This window comes from Zingiber officinale, chromosome 9A, assembly GCF_018446385.1.
Source record: "Zingiber officinale cultivar Zhangliang chromosome 9A, Zo_v1.1, whole genome shotgun sequence".
NCBI lineage: Eukaryota > Viridiplantae > Streptophyta > Magnoliopsida > Zingiberales > Zingiberaceae > Zingiber > Zingiber officinale.
Genome location: NC_056002.1, coordinates 126,451,904 through 126,476,983, shown reverse-complemented (window position 1 = coordinate 126,476,983; position 25,080 = coordinate 126,451,904). Strand labels below are relative to the sequence as shown.

General features: G+C 40.6%; 2 protein-coding genes across 2 annotated transcripts in view; both read left to right on the top strand.

The window, feature by feature from the left end:
• LOC122019769 (probable UDP-N-acetylglucosamine--peptide N-acetylglucosaminyltransferase SPINDLY) overlaps positions 1-4,621 on the top strand; it is a 36,116-nt gene extending 31,495 nt beyond the window's left edge. Inside the window, exons 12-13 of the mRNA XM_042577282.1 lie at positions 3,557-3,976; positions 4,091-4,621. Coding sequence (XP_042433216.1) covers positions 3,557-3,909 — 353 coding nt within the window. The 3' untranslated portion in view covers positions 3,910-3,976; positions 4,091-4,621. The remainder of the gene's footprint in view (positions 1-3,556; positions 3,977-4,090) is intronic.
• Positions 4,622-23,760: 19,139 nt separating this feature from the next.
• On the top strand, positions 23,761-24,880 carry LOC122021768. The gene has a single exon (XM_042579926.1). It carries the CDS (start codon positions 24,027-24,029, stop codon positions 24,801-24,803), a length of 777 nt encoding a protein of 258 aa, XP_042435860.1. The 5' UTR covers positions 23,761-24,026; the 3' UTR covers positions 24,804-24,880.
• Positions 24,881-25,080: the final 200 nt, after the last annotated feature.

Below are 25,080 nucleotides of genomic sequence, written 5' to 3'. Positions count from 1 at the left end.
TTGCTTCTAGCAAGATGGATAAGAGTCATTTTCTTCAATCACTTAAGCAATCGTTTCCAGCAAGGGTAGCAATCACTTCTTGCAAGGGTAACAAATTGTTTCCAGCAAGGGCATTAATCGCTTCCAGCAAAAGGCAACGATTGCCTCTGCTAAGGGCAGCGATTACTTCTGGCAAGGGCAGGGATTTCTTCCGGCAAGAAGGTGGCGACTGCTTGGTGAAGTAGCGAGAGAGTAGTAGATTCAAATCGATCTCCTCCTCATTGAAGGAGGTATCAACGTGGGTTACTTTAAGGAACAGAGGAGGCATTGCTGTTTGTAATGAAGAGGAAAACCAAAATAATATAAAATAATAACACAGGGCGTGGGAGAAGTGGGATTATTTTTTTTTAATTGACATTTTGCAATTAAATCCACTAGTTTTGATAAATTACAATTTAGTCCCCTCAGAAAAAAAATTCAAGAACATTATGACATGATGTATGGCATTGTTTTTGCACCGTACTATATTTTCATACATCATGTACCAGATTTACTTCAGATGATATTATTTTGGTAGATGAGACACATGAAGGAGTAAATGCTAAACTCGAATCTTGACGAGAAACGCTAAAAGTGAAAGGTTCTAGGCTTAGTAGAGTAAAAACAGAATATATAGAATTTAAGTATAGCAATGTTAGACGTAATGATACAATTATTAAGATAGAAGATGATGAATTGTTCGTAAGGTTTTAAGTATTTAGGATTATTTTTGCAAAAGGATGGAGGGATTGAGATGTCTCCCATAGAATATAAGCGGGATGGTTGAAATAGAGGAGAGCGTTAGGTGTTCTTTGTGATCGTAAAGTACATATAAGATTTAAAGGAAAGTTTTACAAAACAACGGTTAGACCTGCTATATTATATGGTGGATGGACAGCATATTTATTAGAGAGAAAATCTATTGAGAAAAAACTATAAGAGAGACGTTTAAGATAATATGGATATATATGTGAAACTATGATAAGTGTACACATCAAATGAGGAAGAGGAAGACCAAAAAAAGACTTGGTTAGAAACAATAAAATAAGATAAAATTTATTTAAATATAAATGATAATATAGTAGGGAATAGAGTCTAGTGGTGTAAAATAATCTATATAGCTGACCTCACCTAGTGAGATAAGGTTTGATTGTTGTTGTTGTTGTTGTATGTACTACATTTCATTATATTAAATGCTAGATTTTGTAAAGTTATGATATTTTTACAATTTTTATTCATTAAACCATATACTGTTAACATTGTGAAACGTCTAAAAGGGGATGAATAGTTGCACTTGAAAATTCAAATTCCTTTTTCTGTGCTCTTGCAAAGGCAAAGCCTTAGATATAGTGGGTTAGTCGATTAGAAATATAAGCAGCGGAAAAATATGAAACATGCTAACACTGAGGATTTTACATGGTTCGGCAACCCCCAAGTGTCTACTCCACGGTCTATGACTCATTAGACGAGTCACTCTTTGAATCCACTATATGAAAAGCCATCCCCTTTTTAGAGGTGGAGAAACCTGGTACAAAAACATGTTTCTTTTATGGATAAGAGTGGAGTAGAAGAGAATATAGAAAACAAAATAACTTAGCACAAGAATAACGAATAAGCGCACAATAGTAGTATGGGTGAATTGATCGCAAAAATGAATGCTTAGGGATGTCTTGGATGTGCTATTTGAGGTGCCTTTGCTTGGTATTTATAGAGCAAAACCGATCACCATTGGTTGACTGTTTGAAACTTTAACATTTGATTGAGCTACTACTCTTAGAACCTTATCCTTAGTGAACATTGTTAGACTAATACTTCATCCATGTTACTTCATCTAGTTGATGCAAACTGCTGACAGTCGATTGTTCGATTCCTTTGTTGATTTAACTACCTTCTAGTCAACTCCTTTAGATCAACGACCGTTGCTTTACCTCATATGCTATGGTTTGTTACATGATGGACTATAGTTTTTTTTTTTTTGCAACATACCTTAGTTTTATACATTATGCACTCATGGTTTGAAATCTCATACTTTGCTAGGTGACATTGTCGAAACTAAGCTTCTTATAAATTACGGAAACTTTGATATTATTTGACACATGTAATCTCTCCTATATTTTTGTGTCATGTCGACACTTGACATCTCTTAGCATGCTACCATGCTCGTCAAGATGAACCAAATTTTGTATTTTTGTTGTACAACATTATATTAAAATTGTACAAAATTGTACTAGGACATAATATTAAAATTGTCATCCCTTTTTCATTTCCTTGGTTCCTCCACTTCTAATTTGCCACCAACACCATAAGTCTGAACGTTGACACGATATCAAAATTATATTATTCTAATCAAGAATTGAAACTCCGGCATGATTAAGATTTTACATTACATTGCATGTACTACATTTCTTTACATGATATGCTATGCTTTGTAAAATTTTGATATACCTACAATTTTTAAGCTGATATACTATAGTACACTAAACCATATACTACTGAATCAATGGTTCCGATGGTAAAGAAGGCACCGTCCATAAGATTTTATGGAGAGTCCCTCCATAGACTGTTTGTATTAAAGCCACCAAGTGGTGGGTCCCTCCATTTAGGTTTTCCAACAAAAAAAGAGAGGTCCACACAAGTTTCTGTAGACCAATTTCTAATATCAAACTTAATGGGTGTTGTGGTCCTACACGAGCTACCAGCAGTTATCTGGTTGATCTGAACTCATGGGAAAGGGAGCTCAGTGGCTGGAGTGAAGTGCTCAAAGGTAGCGATCTGGTGGAAGATGGATGGACAGTGGAAGACAGGAAGATGATGTGGTGAGATATGCACATGGAGGTTCTTTGAGGTGGTTGTTCGGAAGCAAGGGTGGCTGACTGGCTTCTACTCTGGATGTGGAGAGCAGTGGATGAAAGAACACGGTGTCAAGACCTAAATGGATCAAGAGATAAATGTCAATTATTATAGCATGGAAGCAGACAAAGATCAGATACCAACAACGGACAAAAAAGTTAAACAATCTCCCTTACTGAACCAAACTGACAGAGGAATATCAAAACAAAGGTATTAGTACCTAGTCTATGACACATTCTCTTAAAAACTAAAGGAATAATCTACCTAATTACTTAGTAAATAGGTAACTAACCTTTTAAATATTCTACTGAAACAAGAATTGAAGTAACTAATTTGGTATGACAGTTGCAACCCATAAAAATTGAACTTCCTAAATTAAAAAAAAACCCTAAGTTTGCTTGTTCGATTAGATACTCTTGATTTTCCATGAAATCTATTTTGCTTTCTATAACTGAAACCGAACTCTTTCACCTAGGAGGATTAACTTTATGTCTCTGATTAGGCTATTAACATCACACCAAGCTATCTATTAATGAAGAAATTTCAACATTTTTAGTCAAATATTTGGTAGGTTATCAGTCTCCAGTCTCTGAGATATCTCTTTGTGGCTGAAATACAACCTATTTTCTTAGTCTTTTTATTGTAATGGTTTCATTTCAAGTGATACATTGTATGTTGATTATACTAGGTATCGCGCTGCAATTATCTGATGACCTTCCTACAGCTGAATTAACATACAAGAGAGCTCTCTCCCTTGCGACAAATCAACAGGCACATGCAATCCTCTCTAACCTGGGAAATCTTTACCGGAGACAGAAAAGGTTCAAGGATGCCAAGGCAATGTTTTCAAAGTCGTTGGAACTTTGCCCTGGATATGCCCCAGCATACAACAATCTAGGGCTTGTCCATGTGGCTGAGTGTCTCTGGGAAGAAGCTAAATCCTGCTTTGAAAAGGCTTTACATTCTGACCCACTGCTTGATTCTGCAAAGTCCAACATGACAAAAACAGATGCAATGACCAAGCTCCATGAGAAACGATAATCAAATTGACAAGGTCTGGTGATCTTTTTGACTTTAGAGAACACAGTGGATCAGGAATTGTTCTTAGGTAAGCCAGCAAATTATAGACTCATTTACTGTTTCATTTTTTTACTGCATAACTAAAGGGTGATTCTTGTCTTAAAATTCTATTCAATTTATCTTCGCCTTATTGAATATTCAGGTACTATAGGAACTTGCTGAACTTCTGTATTTGAATGTACAACCTAGCAAAAGCTGAAAGGGATGCCTCTGCTTTATCTTACCATCGCCAAGTAGTTGTATATTTGTGAATGATACAAATTGTACATTCAGACCATTGGTTTGCGAGCATGACCACCTAGGGGCTTCCCTTCTACCAGGAAATTTAATTGTTAAGGTTACATATCTAGTACCCGAAGCTTTTCAAATCATTTTGGGAGATGGCAATAATAATTCTCAAGGTATCATCCAAGTTTCTATGGACAATTAATTTGAGGGCTATACAAGTGGTAACCCTGTACATATATTTTGTACATATGTAGCATATATAGCGCACCTGACTTTGTGTTTTACCTGGGGCAGCCTGTTTGTAGGTAAATAGGCTCCTTGAACTGTTTATGGCCCAGCCGCCTTCAGATCATCATAGAATGGCCATTTCAAGGCCCAAGTTGTTTGATTTGAGTTTGTCCTTGGTTGGTTTATGGCTTATTTTGAATTATTTGGGTTTGTTGTTTGGTCTTGCCTATTTCTAAGTATTTATCTTATTCTGTTTTTTTTTAATATATTGACTGATACATTAACTTATTCAAACATCAACTGCTTGACATCACTTTTTAATGTACATCCATAACTATAGTTTTACATATTTCGTACTTTATTATCCTTTTAACCATTTTGTATTGATTGTTGCACTTGAAACATGACTACATTTATCTCATTCAACAAATCCATTATGCTTCGCTATCATCATTGTTCAATGGAAACTTTCTTCCTAATTAGACTGGGTAAAATGTGTGATAACATTTCCTAACTACATCTAGACCATTGGCAAGACTTGTTCTTGATCATATGATATAGGAGGTAACACCATCTTTGTGACATAATGCCTTTGAATTGATCTTGTGTTTTTAGGATGAATTCGTGTAGCATATCATGGAGAGCTACTCACACTCGAATTCTAGATGTATGTTGCACACATTGCAAGAATCAATTGTGGCAAAAAAGGCGAATACGCTCGCCTCTAGCGCCCCTGTCAACCCGTCCCAAGGTCAATACGGAGGAGGTAAATCACGGGTGGCTATTAGCCTTTGGAATAGTGACTAACACATAAGGAATGTATTTATCTTGACTTTTGTCGAGATTCGAATCCCAAACCTCATTATGATAACACCTCATGTGCTAGCCACTAGACCCATCCGAGGGGACCACATTGCAGGAATCAAGGAATTAGAAAGAATGGATTTTGTGCTAAACAGCTCTAAAGTAAATGTTTATGGAAGTTTAACACATCTAAAGCATCAAGCTAATGCAATTCCTTATGGGATAGGAGCTTTGGCGAACAAAGTTAAAGCAAAATAATACAATCATGATGGTGCACTTGTGATTATGATTAGAGATTGGAATTATGAGCATGTATGTTTTTGGGAGAGAGATCATCAGTCATCAAAATGGGTGATGTAACATCAAGAGTAGTTGGATCTTGTGATAGTTGATGATGTGACTTCAATAATAACGGAGGGCATCAAAATTATGGTTTCTGTTAATACCCTAGTTGTGACCATTGCTAACTGGTAGATGTTTTGGGTCAGTGATGCTTTTATACTAACTAATCAAATGTTTTCGATCACAATCGATGATCTTGCAATTTTCTTAAATATATGGTGTATAATGGATATTCAAAAGATCTAGTAAATATATATAGTATGACTATATAATATAAGATGTGGTATTACTATCAAGAATTATTTCTTCGTTGTAAGATCCACAAAAATGATAAGATATTTGATTATTATTATTTTTGGTTAAGTTATAGCTCTATTTTGGTAACAAATCAAATTTCGGAAAAAATATTGTTGAATGCCACAATGAGCCATATAATTAAGGGAAGTCTTGGTGGAACGGTAAATTGTTATTGTGTCTTAGAGGTCACAAGTTCGAGTTTGAAAATAACATCTTACAAAGTAGGGTAAGATTATTTATAATAGATTCTTTTGAGATCCTGTATTTATGGGAGCTTTATGTATCAGGCTGTTGGAAGGGGTCACTAAAGCTATAAGATTCAGAAATAATAAACGTTTTCAAAGTTATAGCCCTGCACAAAAGGATGTTTTGGCTAAAATCATAGCAAGAGTTTAAATAACCAATTAAACATACTAAATTTAAATCTAGTTGCACATTAAGTATTTAATGAATTTCACAAGCAATATACATGCGAAGGGAGTGGTCAACTTGGTAGTGTAGAATAGTCGAAAGACGGACCAAAACCATACACATGAATATATATTTTTGATATAGAATAATATTTTAACTAAAGTATATTTTTGTGTCAAAACATAGATCTGTGCAATAAAAAAAATCTCAATAAACACAACATATTTAACTCAATAGTTAAGCTTCACTATACCATTAGATTAGACAAAATTCTAGCATGAATGTATGAGTTTCACCTCTGAACAGAATCATGCTTTGATGTCTGTGATAAAACATGAACATGATAGAGGGATTGATCAGCATGGCAAAGTAAAATTGGCAAAGGATATACCATACAAAAGATGGATATAAATGGGTTCCTTTTACACAAAATTATGTTTTTTTTAACCAAAACACAATTCTATGGCAAAAATATGAAGCTACACACACACACACAAAATCCCATCAACAAAGATATTTCTATGCAATAATTAAGCATCGCCACCCATAGATGTGTCTGCCATGGTAAAGCATTTCGGGGAAGAAATAAGAGAATTAAAGTTTGAATTCTCAGTAGTAGGGACAAATACTTTGGAGGTCGGCTTCGGGTCCCAGCCGACGAAAATCTGACAACATCTCCTCTGTACCGGTGACAATATGAATTCGGAAATACATAGCTCTCAGGGTCTCACAATCCTCAGCCAACACGATCGGAACATATATCATAAAGTAAATAAAACATTCCACGCAGTTTAATAAAGACAGCCTCCGACTAAGAACATAATACGAAAAGAAGTAAAATGGTATTAAAACATCGCAGATATATATAATACCTACTCCACTACAACAAGGAAAAATCAACCCACCTAGAAAATCTTCGCAGCGGAAAACGAGGGTAGCATACCCAACCTCAATATAAAAATCCACGGGTGTAAAAACTACATATCACTAGTTATAAGTCACATAGCAAGGAAACAAAAGACCAAAAATAGAAACCATCGTGACATGGAAAGGGGCTAGTCTGGAACCTCCTGACGGCTTCAATCTGAAATAGGAATAAATCAACGGAGTAAGTTTAATGAACTCAGCGGGTATCGAGCAGACATGCATAGTAAAATATAACTATCAATAATAATTATGCAGTACAGTCTCTTGAACAATATAAGGTAATGCAAAACTGAACAACGGAGAAAAACTATACTCACCAGGACCTCCTATCCAGACATAAGGGTGTGAGCCATACAAACAGATGTAGGATTGTCAGGCTAAATATACAATGTCTCCTGTATGCATGTCAATCATATGTAGCCACCAAAATGCAGCAATCACACACAAATAAATGCAATCCGTGCAATATTGTGCAAATGACATGGTCACCCTTGACGTCAGTCATCCACCGTCATCGCGATGATGAGGTCGAGTGGGTAGGGCTATGATAACTGTGCACTCTATCGTCACTACTCCTGAGTGATCGAGTGGACAGGATGCTGTCGGAGTACACCTATCCTCCTACCCCAACTAAAATGGGGGAGCCGAAGCTCTCATCTCCCCGTGTCATAGTCAAGAGGAGGGATCTCTGTCCGCTACCACGCTGCGTCACCACTACACATGAGTGGTCGAGCGGAGTCCTGACAGAGCAACTGCACACACCCTGCCTGATGTACCATTAACCCATGAGTGGTTGTGTGTGCAGATCATGTAACTGGCGATATGCTCAACTACAAAGAAGTCGACAATTGCTCAGCATGCAATCATGCAAGATGGTGCATGCCACTAAAGCATGTAACACCTGACAATATGCGCCTCCATCTAATATGTACCAAAAAGAACAATGAATCCATAACAATAAACTAGGTATCATAATGTCTAGGTACACATGTCAGGTATAACTAGTAGCTAGTCCTGTACCCAGTAATGCATTGTATGTCACTACTTCTATGAATATAAGTACACAAGGCAAGAATCAAGATGATATAGGCCTAAATGCGTAACAGATAAAAATAAAGGCATACCACAGGTATAAAGTAGTGACATACGAATGCAGATATAAACATAACAATTACTACTGGCTATAACATACTATGCATATCGTAATGACAATATCAAAAGAAGATAAGTCAAAGGTACCCGCCTCAAAAAGGAAATCGTATCAGAAAAATCCCAAGGTACCTAGCTCGTCCCATATCCAGGACCTGCAACCAAGTGTAATTTAGCTAACGATATAATTTCTCAAATTACTAAATCAAGTCCCAAACCAATCCGGGAAAACTCTAGTTACTGATCAATTAACTTCTTAAACTAAAGATTTACCTTAATTGATCCTAGGATCTGGCCGGATCAGTGGTGCTTGGAAGACACCCAGCAACTTCACATTGGAACAGGAGGTGAGGTCCAACACTGGATCTTAGGCAGAAGAGTGGCCGACAGAGGGAACTAGGTGGAGACAGTTGACTGCCTGGGGTCAAATTATAGCCGGTGTCAAGCTTCTCAGCGTAGAGGGAATTGAGAGTGAGGGCATAGTCACCAGCAATGGTTGGCTGGGATAGAAGGGTCTGATAATCAGAGTTAGGGTGTTCAGATACAGTGACGTTGTGTGGGAGATGGTGTCACCAAGTAGATTAGGAGGAAGAACGGAACTCGACGGCAGTTGCTGTGGTGCCAAGTCGGGACAAGGAGGAATGACGATGGCCAAACTTGGCACCGACGAAGGGCCAGTGGCTTGTGGTGATCCGATGATGGAATGGCAGCGATGCAGATAGGGGAAGGGAGAGGGAGCGGTTTCGAGCACAAGAGAGAGATCAAGAGGGAAAAAGGTAAACGACGTATGGGGACATCCCCACGGTTTCTTGCCCAAGGCCGGTGGCGCACAGAAGTTCGCCGATGATGGCCAGAGAAAGTGGTGGCAGTGGAAAATGAAGAGAAGGGGATTAGGTGGTGGTGAAAAGGAGAAGGGCCGCATAGAAAATGAATCGAATAGGACACTGTAGCTTTTCTTATAAGCTTAGGGTTTTTAACCAACTTAACTTTAAGTTAAATCCTTAAACAACTCCCACTTATTTGATATTCTAAACAGGTTTTTCCCAGCCTATAAATTCATCCCCACAAAATATATCATACGAGTTCTGAAAAATTCCCAGAAAATTTCATTAAGGTCATTCGTCCATTAAACCTTATTATTATTATTATTTTATTACGACATCTTACAAAATATATTATTTTTGAATACATTTTATGTAACTATAAGAGGCCACTTATATTAGTTTCAACTGTATTTTAATATTAAATCATATTTTGGCGAGAACATATAGTTGCGTGCCAAAATATATAGGATTCACGACACTAGTACAAAGATTATAAGGTGCATGATTCATACAGGAAAATGGAATAAGTTTGGGGAAAAAAAATATGATAAAGAGATATATTTCATGAGTTTTGTAAAAAATATCTTTTTTAATCTCTAGTTGGATACACCTGGGCGGGTGCATGCGTCCCAATTGAGGACTTGATAGAGAAGGGTTGCGTCCTTGAGACTCGAGTTTTGTCTAAACCTCAGATGGCGGCAGTCGAAGATTAATATTCGCCTAATGACGGTGAAGCATGGAACCGAGTGACCCTCCCAAGCACGGAGAGATGAGGAGATGGAGCCTGAAGACAGACCTTCGGACACACAATCTAGCTTGGAGCATCCCAGCATGGCTGCACATGCTTGGGAATATCTTTGGAAAGATCACACATGCTTGCCACATTGTACTAGCTTAGGAACTTCCCAGTCTAGGAACATCTTTGAAAAGACCGGAAAGTTTTGCCGCCTTGTACTATTTGGGAACATCCTTGTTCGGAATCATCCTTGAAAAGACCGCATAGGCTTGCTATCTCATAGTAGTTTGGGAACAACCCTGTTCGAAAATCTCTAGGAAAAATCACGCAAGCTTATCTCCTTATACTAGCTTGGGAACATCTCGTTCAGGAACATTCTTGGAAAGCCCTAGCTACTAGCTAGTGTGAAGGAGTATTCTCGATCGGGAATGTCCTCTACATGTCACACTCAGGTCATCCCCATTTGGGAATATCACTCTTGAATTGATACGATGAATAGGGGGAGGGGGTCCGAAGGTCAGCAGACCGAAGTAGGTGGCAGTCAAAGTCTAAGATAGGACAAGTAATCTATCCGTTATAACCCCTCATCTCCCGATCGGCTAATGTCGATCGGACGAGCTCACAGGGGCCCAACTCCCCAACTCTCCCGGACGCCTACGAGGCTCTACTCCCCCTCATCTTCCAATAAGCTAATGCCGATCGGACAAACTCTCAAGGGCCCAGCTCCTCAACTCCGTCAAACGACACGGGGCCTTGCTTCCTCTTATCACTTGATCGACTAATGTTGATCGTTCAAACTCTTAGGGCCCCAACTCCTCAATTTGCCGATTGTCTATGGGGTTCAACCCTCCATCTAGGACACTATCATAGCTCATTAACCCCTCATAAAGGATTGGGCCCCCTGTCCATGTCCCATATCTTGACTTATAGCCTAATGGGCCTTTTGGCCCATGAGTCCGTCTCACTATTAATACAGCACATGAGTTTGTCAGAAAGTCAGAAGATTATATTTTCGCACAGATACACAATACCCCTCCATACCTACAATAGGATTGCAGGAGACCGTTGAAGCAGGGTGATTAGACAAATTATCAAGTATGATATGATACCTTATTAAATATGGAGATTACAGGAAGAATTATAAAAGGGGTTATTCTTTGGTGGCACAAGTACGCAAGTCCATTACCTTTCTCTCATTACACCATTGTTCTTCTTCTTCTGAGATTCTTACTTGATCGTTTGAGTAGTTGTGCCAGGAACTCTCCCTTGGCCTGCTTACTGATGATTTTTACCTCCTTCTGTTGGTGTTTGCAGGCGTCTGCCGGTGTTCCCCTATCGAAGTCTTTTTCCTACCAAACTCCCAACCAACTCACTGGCAGTCCATAACTCATCGCTTTTAGATGAGATTAAATTTGACGTCGTCTATGGGAACATCTCCGCCTGATCTGGAACATGAAGATGGACCACACTGGAAAGTTTACAACCGTCACCTTGTCACAAGAGGATTTCGACTTGCTAGTAATAGCCAAGCTCAAACGTTGGTGCAAAAGCAACAAGCAGCAGAGCCACCTCTCTCCAAAGCACCTACAACATCATCTTAAGGGTCACAGGCTACTGATAGAAGGTCCAAGCCAAGACAATAGATTGAGTTCCCCAAGGCCCTGCTCCGAGTGCCTGCAAAGGATTTAGCTAAACCCTAGCTGCCCCAAGCATCCTCGATTGGAGATTCACCTCCCCGCAATCCCAAGCATGGGAAGGCCCTCGTCGCTAGTAATTCCGTTGAACGACCAAGTGTGCCCTTCTCTCAGGAGATCTTTGAAGACAAGCTGCCCTATTATTTCTGATCTCTCCCGGTTGGAGAGTATGGAGGCTTCACCGATCTTGAAGACCACCTTCGACGATTTAAAAATGCTGCCTTATTGCACCAGTACACGAACAATATTAAATGGCGAGCATTTTTAACAACCCTGTCTGGCTCGGCACAGAGGTGGTTTGACTAGCTTCCTGATGGTTCTATTACATGCTTCAAAGATTTCAAAAGGGCTCTCTTGCACTATTTTGCCAGGAGCCGAAGGTACCATAAAACCAATTCGAGCCTCTTCACTCTTAAGTAGGGGGCAAAGGAGTCCTTGAAGACATAAAGCGGTTTAACCAGGTAGCTATGAATGTTTCTTCTGCCACATCTGAAATATTGGCGAGTGTCTTTCCTCAAGGATTCATTGATGGAGATTTTTTTTGATCTCAAGTGAGAAAGCCCTCCAAAGACTTTGACAGTTTGTTGGGCCTAATGGTCAAATACATCAACTTGGAAGGAGCCCAAGCCGCACAAAAAAAAGAGGTACCTGCTCCTGCACCCTCCTTCCAAGCTGAGAGGAAGACTCCTCCTCCTCCCATGCGACACAAAGAGCTCCAACCAAGTCCTCTCCCCGCGGCTTGGAAAGGAAGGATAGTGTAACATGTGGAAATGACACATACCTCATTTGCCAAGTTCCATCACTAGATACCTACTTTTTGTACTTAACACAGAACTAAAATCTACAATACTCAAGATTTCATCAGCATGCCTAGGACTGTCACCAAGCGACTAAACAAGGTCAACCGCCTCCCTAAATTGCTCCACAACTGATCATGCCTTCGGTGCTAAGCCCCATAATAGCTAGCTGACCATCCAATACACAACCACAAAGCATCCCGACAACCCTAGCCAAGAAGAAAACTAAAATAATGCTGCTGTAAGAAGGGTTGACATGATTTTAGGAGGTCCCACTGATAGAGATTTTAATCGGGCATGAAAAACTCATGGTCGTCGACTCGAAATCCATGCAGTCAATTCTAGGTGGGAGCAAATAGAAGGCTCCCATATCAGCTTTGGGCCCAAGACCTCGAATGGATAGAACTCCCCCATGATGATACCTTGATCATCAAGGTCATCATCGCCAATTCCGAGGTGGTCAAAGTTTTTATGGATACGGGAAGTTCAATTAATGTCCTTTTTAAGATAGCCTTTGGCAAGATGTAGATTAACCAAGGGAGATCCAATCTATGGCCATTGCCTTATATGGATTCGTAGGAAATGAAGTACAACCACTCAGCCAAGTCTGACTGGCTATCTCCTTGGGAGTTGAGCCCCTAATGAGGACCCAGAGATTTATAGTGGTGGATGTTGCATCGACATACAATGTCATCCTGGGAAGACCTGACCTACATGAGTTTTGAGCGGCGATCTCCACCTTTTACCAAAAAATAAAAATTCTGGTAGAAGGTCAAATGGGGGAAGTAAAGGGAGATCAGCTAGTAGTGCAAAGTGCTACATGGATATGATCAAAATAGAGACACGCAAGACTGACAAAACCAAAGCAACAAGGGTGCGTACCATACAAGAAGAGCCCTTATCTCAACGGACAAAGCTAGAGGAAGTGAAATTCCACCTTGATCGACCAGAAGAAGTCACTCGGATTGAAACCGATCTTCTCCCAGAAATAAAAGAGAGCCCGGTGGCATGCTTATCTCGTAATAGAGATGTTTTTGCTTGGTCACCACAGAAAATTATGGGTGTCGCTCCATCTGTGATGGAGCACACACTTCATATTCCTCCTGGTGTCTGACCAATCAAACAAAAGAAAAGGGACGAGGGTGGATCAGAACAAGATTATCTGAGGGAAGGTCAACAAACTGATGGAAGCTGGGCTTATCAGGGAAGTGCAATTTCCAGCTTGGCTTGCCAACATAGTCCGAGTGGTCAAATTCGACGACAAATGGTGAGTCTGCATTGATTTCAAGGATCTCAACAAAGAAAGTCCCAAGATTGTTACTTGCTCCACCGCATTGATTATATTGTTGATTCCACTTCAAGGAGTAAGCTGATCTATATGTTGGATGTTTATAAAGGATACACCAAATCCCCCTTGCTTAAGAAGATCAAGAAAAAGTTAGCTTCATTACCTTTGACTGGAAACAGTTTCTTGCAAAAAGTAGGGTAAGACTGAGTACAATGGATCCTTCCCCGGGATCCCGTATAGCGAGAGATTCGTGCAACGGGCTGCCCTTTTTCATTACCTTCGACGATACTTTCTGCTACAATATTATGTTGTTCAAACTAAATAAAACAAGGGTAACCTATCAAAGAATTATGGACAAATTTTTCGATAGTAGATTGGAAGAAATATTGAAATATGTGTGGATGATATTCTAATCAAGTCCACTTGAGAGACAAACTTAATTCTAGATATAGAAGAAACGTACAACACTCTGTAGAAATATGAGCTGAAGTTGAATTCAAATAAGTACTTATTTGGAGCAAGGGGAGGTCAGTTCCACGGGTATATCATCGCTGAGTGAGGAATTAAGGTTAACTCAAAAAAAATCTAAGCATTCAGAAATTTGAATGCTCCGTAAAATCTCAAAGAAGCCCAGTGACTGATAGGCTAGATCATTGTACTCTCTCAATTTATCTCCTAGTCAGCTGACTGAACCCTCCCTTTTTTCAAATACTTTGTTGAGCTATTAAATTTCAGTGGGGCGAAGATTATGAAAAAGCCTTCACCGAGCTCAAGAAATACTTAGTAATGATACCATCCCTCTCTAAGTCAGTGATTGAAGAGCAATTATGTCTATATATTGGCTATCGAAGAAGTTGTGGGATTGGTGCTAGTTAGGTAAGACAACAATGTACAACAACCTGTATATTTTCTGAGTCATCTATTAAAGGGTGTTGAATACTGGTATACCGCTCTTGAAAAACTAGGTTACGGGCTAGTTTTGACCACTTACCACTTACAACCCTATTTTATCTCCCACCTTATCATAGTCATCACTAATAGCACATTGGACAGGGTGTTGATAAATCTAGAGTCTTCAGAGAGACTGATCAAGTGGACTATGGAGCTAAGTAAATATGACATACAATATTAGCCCCAAATGACTATCAAGGTCCAAGCCTTGGTCAATTTCTTGATTGAAGTTCACAATCTAGAATAAGATGGCACTTAGAGAATATACGTTGATGGATCCTCTATTCGGTAGGGCAGTGATGTAGGGGTTTTATTAATATCTCCCCCAAGAAGATATGATGCAATTATCCATTCAACTAAATTTTAGAGCATCCAATAATGAGGCATAATATGAAGCTTTGCTAGCCAGACTTCAAGCAACAAAACACATGGAAGCAACTCAGGTGGTAATTAACTCGGATTCACAATTGGTAGCCCAACGGTTGGCTAGAAATTTTGAAGTTAACAGTGAGCGGCTCCAAATGTACATAGAAGCGTATGAGAAGTTGAAAGCCGATTTCCTGGAGGTCACTTTACACAAGATAGTCCGAGTGGATAATTAGAAAGTAGACGAATTAGCAAAAATGACAAGTTCATTATCCACCTAGGTTTTGGACACATTTGTAGCGCAAACCTTGCTGATAGACCAAATCAATCTGCAAGTAAATACAGAAGAGCTGATCGATTGGCAGGCTTCGTTGATTTGCTATCTTTAGCATGAAATCTTACCGGTTGGCATGGAGTAGGCTTGAGATGTCAAGAGGAGGGTCAGTTGCTTCACTCTAATAGGGAATCATCTATATAAACGAGTTTTCTCTCGCCCGGCCCATTGCTTAAGTGAATTGGACCAAATGACATTGGCTATATTTTTCAAGAAATTCATTAGGGTTACTACGGTAGTTATGAAGGAGGTTGAAGGCTTGCATGAAAGATATTATTGGAAGGATACTTCTAGCCTACTTTGTAGGTTGATGCCGCTCAGCTGGTGGCCACCTGAGTTTCTTGTCAAAAGCATCAGAACATTCCTCATCGACCAACCGAGCCCATGAAGACATCTCTGGTCTCTTGTCCTTTTGATTAGTGGGGGATGAATATCATGAACTCCTTCTCGACTGCCCTCGCTCAGAAGAAGTTTATACTCATGGTAGTCGACTATTTTCTAAATGGATGGAGGTAGAATCTTTGACCTGAATACTGAGCATGCAGTCATTAAGTTCCTATGGGTCAATATATCTTATGCCGGTTTGAATCCCCCAAAATCTTATCCCAGATAATAGGCGGTAATTTCCAGAGCGTAGAATTCAAGAATTGTGTGAGGGTTTTGACATTCTCCAAACTTTCAGCCTTCTCTTCAGACAGTCTTCCTCCCCGGCTTTTATCACTCGGAAGCTCTGTGCAGGTCCTTCTTGTCCATTGGTGTACTCTTTCACAGCTTCTCATCCCTTGGATGCATCGAGCCCGTCGACTCACTTCTCGTGCCATCTTTCTCGCTCGCTGTGTCTTTCGCTCAACTTCTTATGTTCTTAAGTCCCTGCACACTTAGACACAAGGGATTAAATCACAGAGCCTGACTTAACTCGGTTGATTACATCAAAACTCATCTGGGGTACTTATAGATATAAATCAAAAAATTATTTGAGGACTCAAAATCAAACTCGATCATGTGGGTGGCAACTGGGTAGAGGAACTGGCAAGTATTTTGTGGGTATACTAGACCACCTTGCAGGAGAGCACTAGGATGATATCTTTTCACTTAGTCGATGACAGGGAAGCAGTAGTTCCTGTCAAGGTAGGTGAAGATTTCACTTGCAGATTGTTGTATGATCAAGATAATATCGATCAATGTCTATTGGAGTTTGATTTCATCAGTGAAACCCGAGAGAGGACATCCGCCCAGCTAACATCTTACTGACAGTGGATGAGGCAAAATTACAATTGACATGTTGTCCGTCGATTTTTTCAAGAAGGAGATGTGGAAAAGAGTCAAGCCAATCAGAGACATTAATAAGTTGGAATCCCAATGGAGCGGACCTTATAAAATTGTTCAAAAGATCATTTCTCGAGCCAACTACCTTCAAAATTCCGGTGAGGCTGGATTGACCATGGAGTGCAACTATTTGTAGCCCTACAAGACTTAAGGGTAGTTTTGGGTTACTAAGGAAAATATATACTGTAACATGTACTCTTCTCACCCTAGGTAAAAAAAAATGCAAAAACGTTCTCCCTCGATGTCACCAAAACATTCAGATTCTTGCATCAGCTGTGAGTTATAAGCGTGGTCTCTATGTACCCCAATGACCTTTCGGTCGGTAAACATCTAGACTTTCGCATCCGTTGAGAGTTATAAGTGTGGTCCCACGTGCCTCAATGACCTTCCGATCGATAAAGTCTCTAGACTCTCGCATCCACTGCAAGTTATAAGAGTGGTCCCAACTGTCCTCTCGGCACTAAATTTGCCGCTTGCTTGACACTAATCACTCCCTCAACACTAATTTTGCCACTCACTCGATCAACACTAATTTCACTACTCACTCAACACTAAAGTTGTTGCTTGCTTGACACTAACTCCATTCCTCGCTCGACATTAAGATCGCCGCTCGCTCAACACTAAGTCGCTCAGCACTAAGTCTTCTCGACCAGTACCCTAGTTGACACATAAAGGCTTTAACTTATCAAGAAAAGGTAAAAGGCCAAGATCTTCCAATAATTTCTATCAGCAACTCAAGTACAAGATTTATAAGACAAAACAAAGGGTACAAGAGTTAGTAGAAAGGTAGGCTAAGCGAAGTCGGAAAAAGTGTCATCCAGGATGTTATAAAAAATGATGAAGTTTTCAAGGAGTTTCGTCGTCAGATACTCAACCTTGCAAAATTGCTTTATGGCTCCCTCAATTCCGTAGGAGAACATTTTTATGGTCCTCCTGCTTAGAAGCCCATTGAATTCAGTAGGGCGGAGGCACTTTACCCTCTTGGTCTCGATGCACTAGGCTTCCCCAGCCTTGTAATTGGTTATTTCTACCTTCAAGGCCTCTAGTTCGACTCCTTGAGCCTCCAAGGCCTTCTATGGCTCCTGGACATGCACTACCTTGACCATCTTCCTTGCCAGCTCAGTCACATAAGTTGTGTTAATCTCTTTCAACCTAAGGAAAATGGCCTTAGCCTCAATGATTTTCTTGTATAAATCCGATAAGACCCTCATCTTCCGAGTTCTCTCATACTTGAGCCGGGATTCATAGATCTATAGATTAGCTTGGAGCCTTTCCATGATGGTCAATTGGCTAGCAACCCTCTCTTCCTCCTCAAGGATGACCTTCTTGGAATTTTATTAACAGCTTCGCTTGCCTACAACCTCATCCTTTAGCTTAGCCAACTCTTTCAAGACCTGATTAGGAGGAGCCTGGCTGGACTCACCCCCACCCCCCATTCTTTTTCTTAGTGTCTGGGTTGCTCAGTCCAGGTCGGCTAATTTATAATAGAGGGTTGTCCCCATGGTCCAAAATTGACAAAAAAAAAAGTATAAAGATACTACAGATTATCCTAAAGAGAAGCAAGGGCATTCTCTTGAAATTAAGCACATACCCCAATTATGTCTTAGGCGAATCCGTCTACCAATTTGCTCGACGACCGATTGCCTCCTCCTAAGCTTTGATAAGTTTACCCCTCATCCTGATGAGAAGTTGGGCTATAGGTGGATCTGAACGGGACACAACTGACCCCCTCTGGGAAGACATCCCAAATGTTGTGTTTATTTTCATTAAAATAGGCCCACGGGATGAACTGGGCCTGGAGGGGGAAGCCCCGAGGATGGTGTCGGTCGGAGGAAGTGAAAGGATGGAAAGTGGTTGGGCAACAATAGGGCCAGTCGATTGAGAAGGTAAGGGGGCTCGACTGGAATCTAACTACTGGATGGATTGGTTGGAGTCAAGCCCGAGCCACTTGGCCACTAGTCTTTTAGAGTAGATATTGGGGGTTCCCCTTGAACAAATAGTGGGCACGTCAAAGGGACCGCTGGAGGAGCCTAGGTGGAGGGGGTCGTCGATCTACTTCTCGTGTCAAATCTTGAGGGTCTCATTAGACTTCGTGGACACCCGCATGGGCACCATAGAAGACCTGGGTGGTGGCAGCTCACAGTACCTGCTGTCGCATCACTACCCTTGCCCCACTAGCCTCCTACTTAATTGTATTAACCTTGCTGTGGAGCCAATCGGCTCGGGGTCGCGCTTTTCCAACTCAGCTTTCCCGTCCTGGTTCATCTTAGCCTCGTCGAGTTTTAGGGTCTCAGCTACAGTAGCCTTCCACATGGTCATAGCTGCAAAAAGGTGAAAAATGACCTTGATTAGCTATAATATCAAAGTGAGTTTGAGTTCCTTACCAAAGTTGAAGGGCAGTCCGACCATGATTGGAGTCAGTCGAAAAATATAGAGAATGCCCTCATGGAGCAACTTGAATATTGAACTTTAGACCGACCAGTGTTTGTGATGCTGAAACGAAGGTGGACTCCCAACGTAAATCACCCAACTTTGGTATAGCGGGTAGCTCCATTTTCCAGATGGTTGGCTAGGATACAAGCGAATCCGGTTGGATGAAAAAATAACGTGACTTTCATCCCTTATTCAAAGAGGACATCTTATCGAAAAAGACTACTTTCATTCAAGCTTGGAGAATGAAAACCTCCACCTTCGATTTTTTTAGGGTAATAAGAAAAATAAAAAATACGAGGAGTTAGGTGGATGTGATACAATCGAAGAGGATAACAATGCCACACAGCAACCAAATGGAATTGGGAGCCAACTGTTGAAGATGAATGTGAAAATATTGGGATATTTTCGAGAAAAAGCTAGGAATGGGGAAGCAAAGATCCCTTAGGAACTGGTCTTTGAAAAAGATAATATAACCTGAGGGAGGAAGATGGGGACGATCGAGAGTGTTGAGGATGATAATGTGGTAATCTTGAGGAAGCTCGAAGGTGAGCCAGATCTTGTCCACCTCCTCGCCATTAAAATCAAAGAGAGTGGAGGTGTACCATAGAATATAAATGTGCAATGGAGCATTAAGGGCTATGATTTGAAAAAAGTGACACAGAGTTAAGGAGAACTTGGTGAAGAAGAGGGTCGAAAACCTAAGGAAGGAATCACGACAGCAGACGTGAGCGCTTGAGAAGGAGAAGAACGTGTGGGCCAAAAACCCTTGACGAGTAAAGCTTATAAACCTAGGAGGTTGAAGCACAGCTATCCGATCTGAAGGGCAGAAGGGCAGGTTAATTACTGTAGCCATCCGATCAAAAAGACAAAACTGCTAGCAGCTTAATCATCAGACCTCTCTTCAGGAATTAAAAAATCGGGCATGGGTAGGCCACGTGGCCCCGTAGGAAAGAATATTTATGATAGATGTAACCAACAAATTATTACTATGATATGCCATCATGCGTATCACCTCCCATTACCGTACATTTATGGCATCTGACATGCTCATATTCGAGGAGGATAAGCTTCAACAGTAAGCATAAGTAGAATGGCGTTAGTCATGACAAAGGATCTGATCAGGAAACTAAAGCTGTGAGGGGGTCTAGTCAGTCGGTCCTGGGCTTCCTTTGACTAAACTTGAAGAGAAGACTTGTGATACATCGAATAAGGAGAGGGGGTCCGAAGGTTAGTGGGTCGGGTAGATGACAGTCAAAGTCTAAGATAAGACAAGTAACCTACCCGGTGGGACTCCTCATCTCTTGATCGATTAATGCCAATCAAATGGGCTCTCAGGGGCTAGCCCCCCAACTCTCTCGGATGCCTATGGGGCTCTGCTCCCCCTTATCTCATGATCGACAAATGTCGATTGGACAAGATCTCAAGGGCCCAGCTCCCTAACTCTCTTGGACGCCTACAGGATTCTGCTCCCCCTCACCTCCGGATCGGACTAGCTCTCAGGGGCCTAGCTCCCCAACTCTACTGTACACCCATGGAGATTTGCTCCCCCTCATCTCTCGATTGGCTAATGCCGATCGAATAATCTCTCAGGGTCTAACTCCCCATTCTGCAGGTTGTCTACGGGGCCCAACCCTCCTCTAGGACATTATCATAGCCCATTCACTCTCATGAAAGACTGCCCCCTATCCGTGGCCCATCTCCTAATTGGGCAGCCCAATAGGCCTTTTGGTCTATGAGCCCGTCTTACCATTAATACAACACATGAGTTTGTCAGAATGTCAGAAAATTATATCTTTGCATATATACACAACACTCGCTCATACCTACGATAAGACTACAGGATATAGTGGAAACAAGGTGATTAGACATATTATCAAGTAGTGATATAATGCCTCATTAAAAACATAGATTATAGAGGCATTTTAAAAGGGGTCTTTCTCCACTGGTGCAGGTACACAAGTCCATTACTTTTCTTTCAATACGCCACTGTTCTTCTTCTTTCTGGATTCTGACTTGATCATCAGAATAGCTGTGCTAGGGACCGCCCCCATCTTGCTTACTAATGATTTTTTACCTCCTCCTTCTGTTGGTGTTTGCAAGTGTCCCTCGGTGTTCCCTTGTCAAAGTCTTCTTCTCAACAAACTCCCAACTAGCTCACCGGTAGTCCATGGTTCACCGCTTCTAGATGGGATCATGAACCAAATCCCTCCGACTTATAAGTCTAATTGTTTTTGATAGTAATGTCTTCAGTATAGGCTTGACAACAATTTTCATGGACAAGACTAGGGATACCAATTTCGTCTGAACTCGATTGAGGATCTGATATCTGACCTAAATGGAGAAGGGTATGGAGGGATTACTAATATATATATATATATATATATAATGTTCATTTTAATTTCTTTTGGTTGAATGATGATAGTTGGATGAAAAGAAGAAAAATTATTAGTCTAAAAAATATTTGATCCTTTAATGAGTATGAATATGATGATGAATATCCGATACCCAATAGATATGGGGATGAAAAATATAAAATTCAACTTCAATCTGACCCATTGTCATTCTTAGACAAGACTAACGTCCAAAAAACTGACGCGCGATGACTTCCATACAATGGTAAGTGCGCTACATAGACCTAGCGTCCTTGTTGGACTACGTCTCCTATGCCAATCCATGCTTCTAGCAGATTGTAATTGTGGCTTTACATTGGCCCATGCGTAGATCGCTTGCCTCACCCGTATAAAAGGGGAAGTATCTAGAGGCAGAAGGCAGAAGGCAGAAGGCAGAAGGCAGAAGTAAGTGAACGCTTTCAGCTCTTGAGCTCCTCTCCCTCGCAGAGAGTACTTCATTATCTTTCAGTTATATGTTGAATTGACCAGAGGAATCATGCCGGTCATGCTGACCCTCACTGATTAGTATTAATGTGCAACATTACAACTGATAGACCCGTCTGGGTGCAAAGGATTGAGAGCTCTATTGGATTTGAATTGATAGGGAACGATGCAATTAATTGTAGCAATAAAAAATGATAGAATTCGTCACTTTAATGGTCTCATAATTATTTGTGGGGAGGTAAATTAGAAATCTATAATTAACCACTATGCAAGGGCAATTATCTTGACTTTGCCAATAAGAGAATGATGTAATCAAAAAATGATAAACCCAGTTAATTTCATTGACTAGCCTTGGGATGACCGACCTGACCCGACAAAGTTTTTTCATCAGTCATCAGGATAAATCATAAAATACTTGAGACATATGATCAAAAAACTTAGTATCCTTTATTTGCGATGCACATCAAATATCATATATAGATTCACAAATGCATGTGAAATAAGGTGTAACAAGAATAATGAAAATAAAAATAAATTGTTAATGATGAAATTGAAAAAGAAATTTATTTTTTCTCACATCTAAAAGTGTCAATAGTTAGTCTAATAGTAATCACTCATAATTTATTTTTTCTATGTTAGTTTAGAGACTAGTTGACATAAATACTGAACCAGTAAATTATCTTTTTGCCACATAAAATTATCATTATTTACTCAATATATAAAAAGAAAAAGGAAAACAGGATTGCCCTAAAAAGTGCACCTAAAATTCAGAATGATTCAAAGTCGTCCTAATCCTAAACTTTAAAAATACCAAAAATATATCAGTTTTTTTTTTTTTTAATTTTATCATAGGGGTATAATCGAGTCGACCCGAGCCGAACTCTTGGATGTTTGAGTTTGACTCGTTTATAATCGAGCCGAGCTCGATCTTTATTTAACGAATATATTCATGACTCACGAGCTTATTCGAGCTTTTATAAAGCCTAAACGAGCTTAATAAATATAAATTATAAATTTAAATATTCATTAAAAACTAAATTATATATTTTAAAAAAATTATAATATTCTTGTTAAAATTTATAATTTTATTCTAATCAATAAATTTAATATATTTGTCTATATTTTTCATAAGTAAAGTGTAAAATCTATAAATTCAATATCAAAACTATTATTTTTTTATTTAAAAATTGATTCATGAGCTTAACAAACATGTTCACGAGCTAACGAGCCGAATATTGTGAAACTTGAGCTTGGTTTGTTTATCTTAACGAGCCTAATTAAATGAGCTCAAACGAACTTTTATCGAATCGAACTTCGAATAGCTCACGAGCGGCTTAGCTCATTTACACCCCTAATTTTATGCCTCTATTAGATCAATCTCGCTTTTTTTTTTCCTTTCATGTTTTACCCTCCATTTTTTCTCTATTTTCTTTTCTTTTTATACATGTACAATTACTATCACGTTGAATTTTAAAATTAGTACCACGATAATTATATTATCTTTGATACTATCACAGACTTAAGTTCTGAGAGATCGGATCATATTTTAATTGATTCATCTAATAATATTTTAATTCTCTAAAATAATTGAAATAAGCAATTCATGCACCGTTAGATTTTTTTATAATCTCAGAAATTTATCTAAATCCATTAATAAATTTTGATTAAAATTATTTATAGACTTAAATACGTCCGATTATATTTATTTCAACTCCTATAAAATTTTAAGATGCTAAGAGTTTAGCGATATATTTCTGTTACTTATTTTGATTTTTCCGGAGCGTTAAAATATCATTCGAAGAATTAGTTAAAAAAAATTGCGTATTTGTTGTCCCGGACCACCCTTATGGCTGTCCAATGACCCAACGCCCAACGCCTACCCTGTCGCAATAAGCCACCTCCCAACTAAAACTATGCCATAAAAAGAATAGAATTCCAACGCGACAGCCCACTTGTCGTTATCGCCGTCTTCCCTTCTCCTCCACCGCGGAACAGAGCCGGAGAGAGGGAGAGAGGGAGAGAGAGAGAGAGAGAGAGAGAGAGAGAGGCGAGGAATCGAAGCACAAGCACCACGTCGCCGTTCCTTCTCCTCCGATTTTGACATCGTTCATGTCGAACTCCGTCTCCAAGAGGCCCCTTCTCAAACCCTTCTCCCTCCTCCTCCTCTTCCTCTCCTCCTTCCTTCTCCTCCGCCTATTTCTCTCCTCCAGCGCCACGGCCAAGGCCACGGCCACGGCCACCGCCTCTGTTTTTACTTCGTCTGTTTCTGAAACGGTGCCTCCTCCTCCTCTGGTTCGCATCCGGCGCACCTTCCGTTCCTACGACGACTACGTCAAGCTGCAGCTGAACAAGACGCTGGACTCCCGCCTCCGCCGCGTGTGGGCGACCCGCGACTGGGACCGCAAGGTTCGCGTCTTCACCCGCTTTTTCTCCGACCTCGCCGCCGAGGGCCTGCTCTCCAACTCCTCCGCGGCGCTCTGCATCGGCGCGCGCCTCGGCCAGGAGGTCGCCGCCCTGCGCGGCCTCGGCGTCTCCGGCGCCGTCGGCATGGACCTCGCCCCCGCGCCGCCGCTCGTCGTGCGCGGCGACTTCCACCGCCAGCCCTTCCCCGACGCCTCCTTCGACTTCGAGTTCTCCAACGTCTTCGACCACGCGCTCTACCCCGACCGCTTCGCCGCCGAGGTCGAGCGCACCCTTCGCCCCGGCGGCTTCGCCGTGCTCCACGTCGCCGTGCACCGCCGCGGCGACAAGTACTCCGCCAACGACCTCCTCGGCGGGGTCGACGGCCTCCTCGCCCTCTTCAACCACTCCCGCCTCGTCCGCTCCCGCAAGGTCGACGCTTTCGGCCTCGACACCGAGGTCGTCATCCAAAAGCTCAAACACTGATATCCAATCCAATTCATTCATTTTCATTTTTATTTTCTTCGTTCCTTCCAATCAGAGAGACATTTCTTCCTCTTTCATCATCAGTTTCGCACACTAATTCTTTACATGTCTGCGCGTGAACAGCCTAACTTTTCTGCTCTTTTTTTTTCCCCTGAAAATCGATTCGGTTCCATTCCATTATCTGTGAAGAATAATTAGCCATCTAAAGTGGCAATCATGGAAGCAGAGATGAGTGGAATCCGTCTTTAAATCCCAATTAATTAGCGGTGGGAAGAAG

What these genes read in the sequence shown, in the direction of transcription:
- LOC122021768 (XM_042579926.1), top strand. Translation starts at nt 24,027, where the DNA reads ATGTCGAACTCCGTCTCCAAGAGGCCCCTTCTCAAACCCTTCTCCCTC.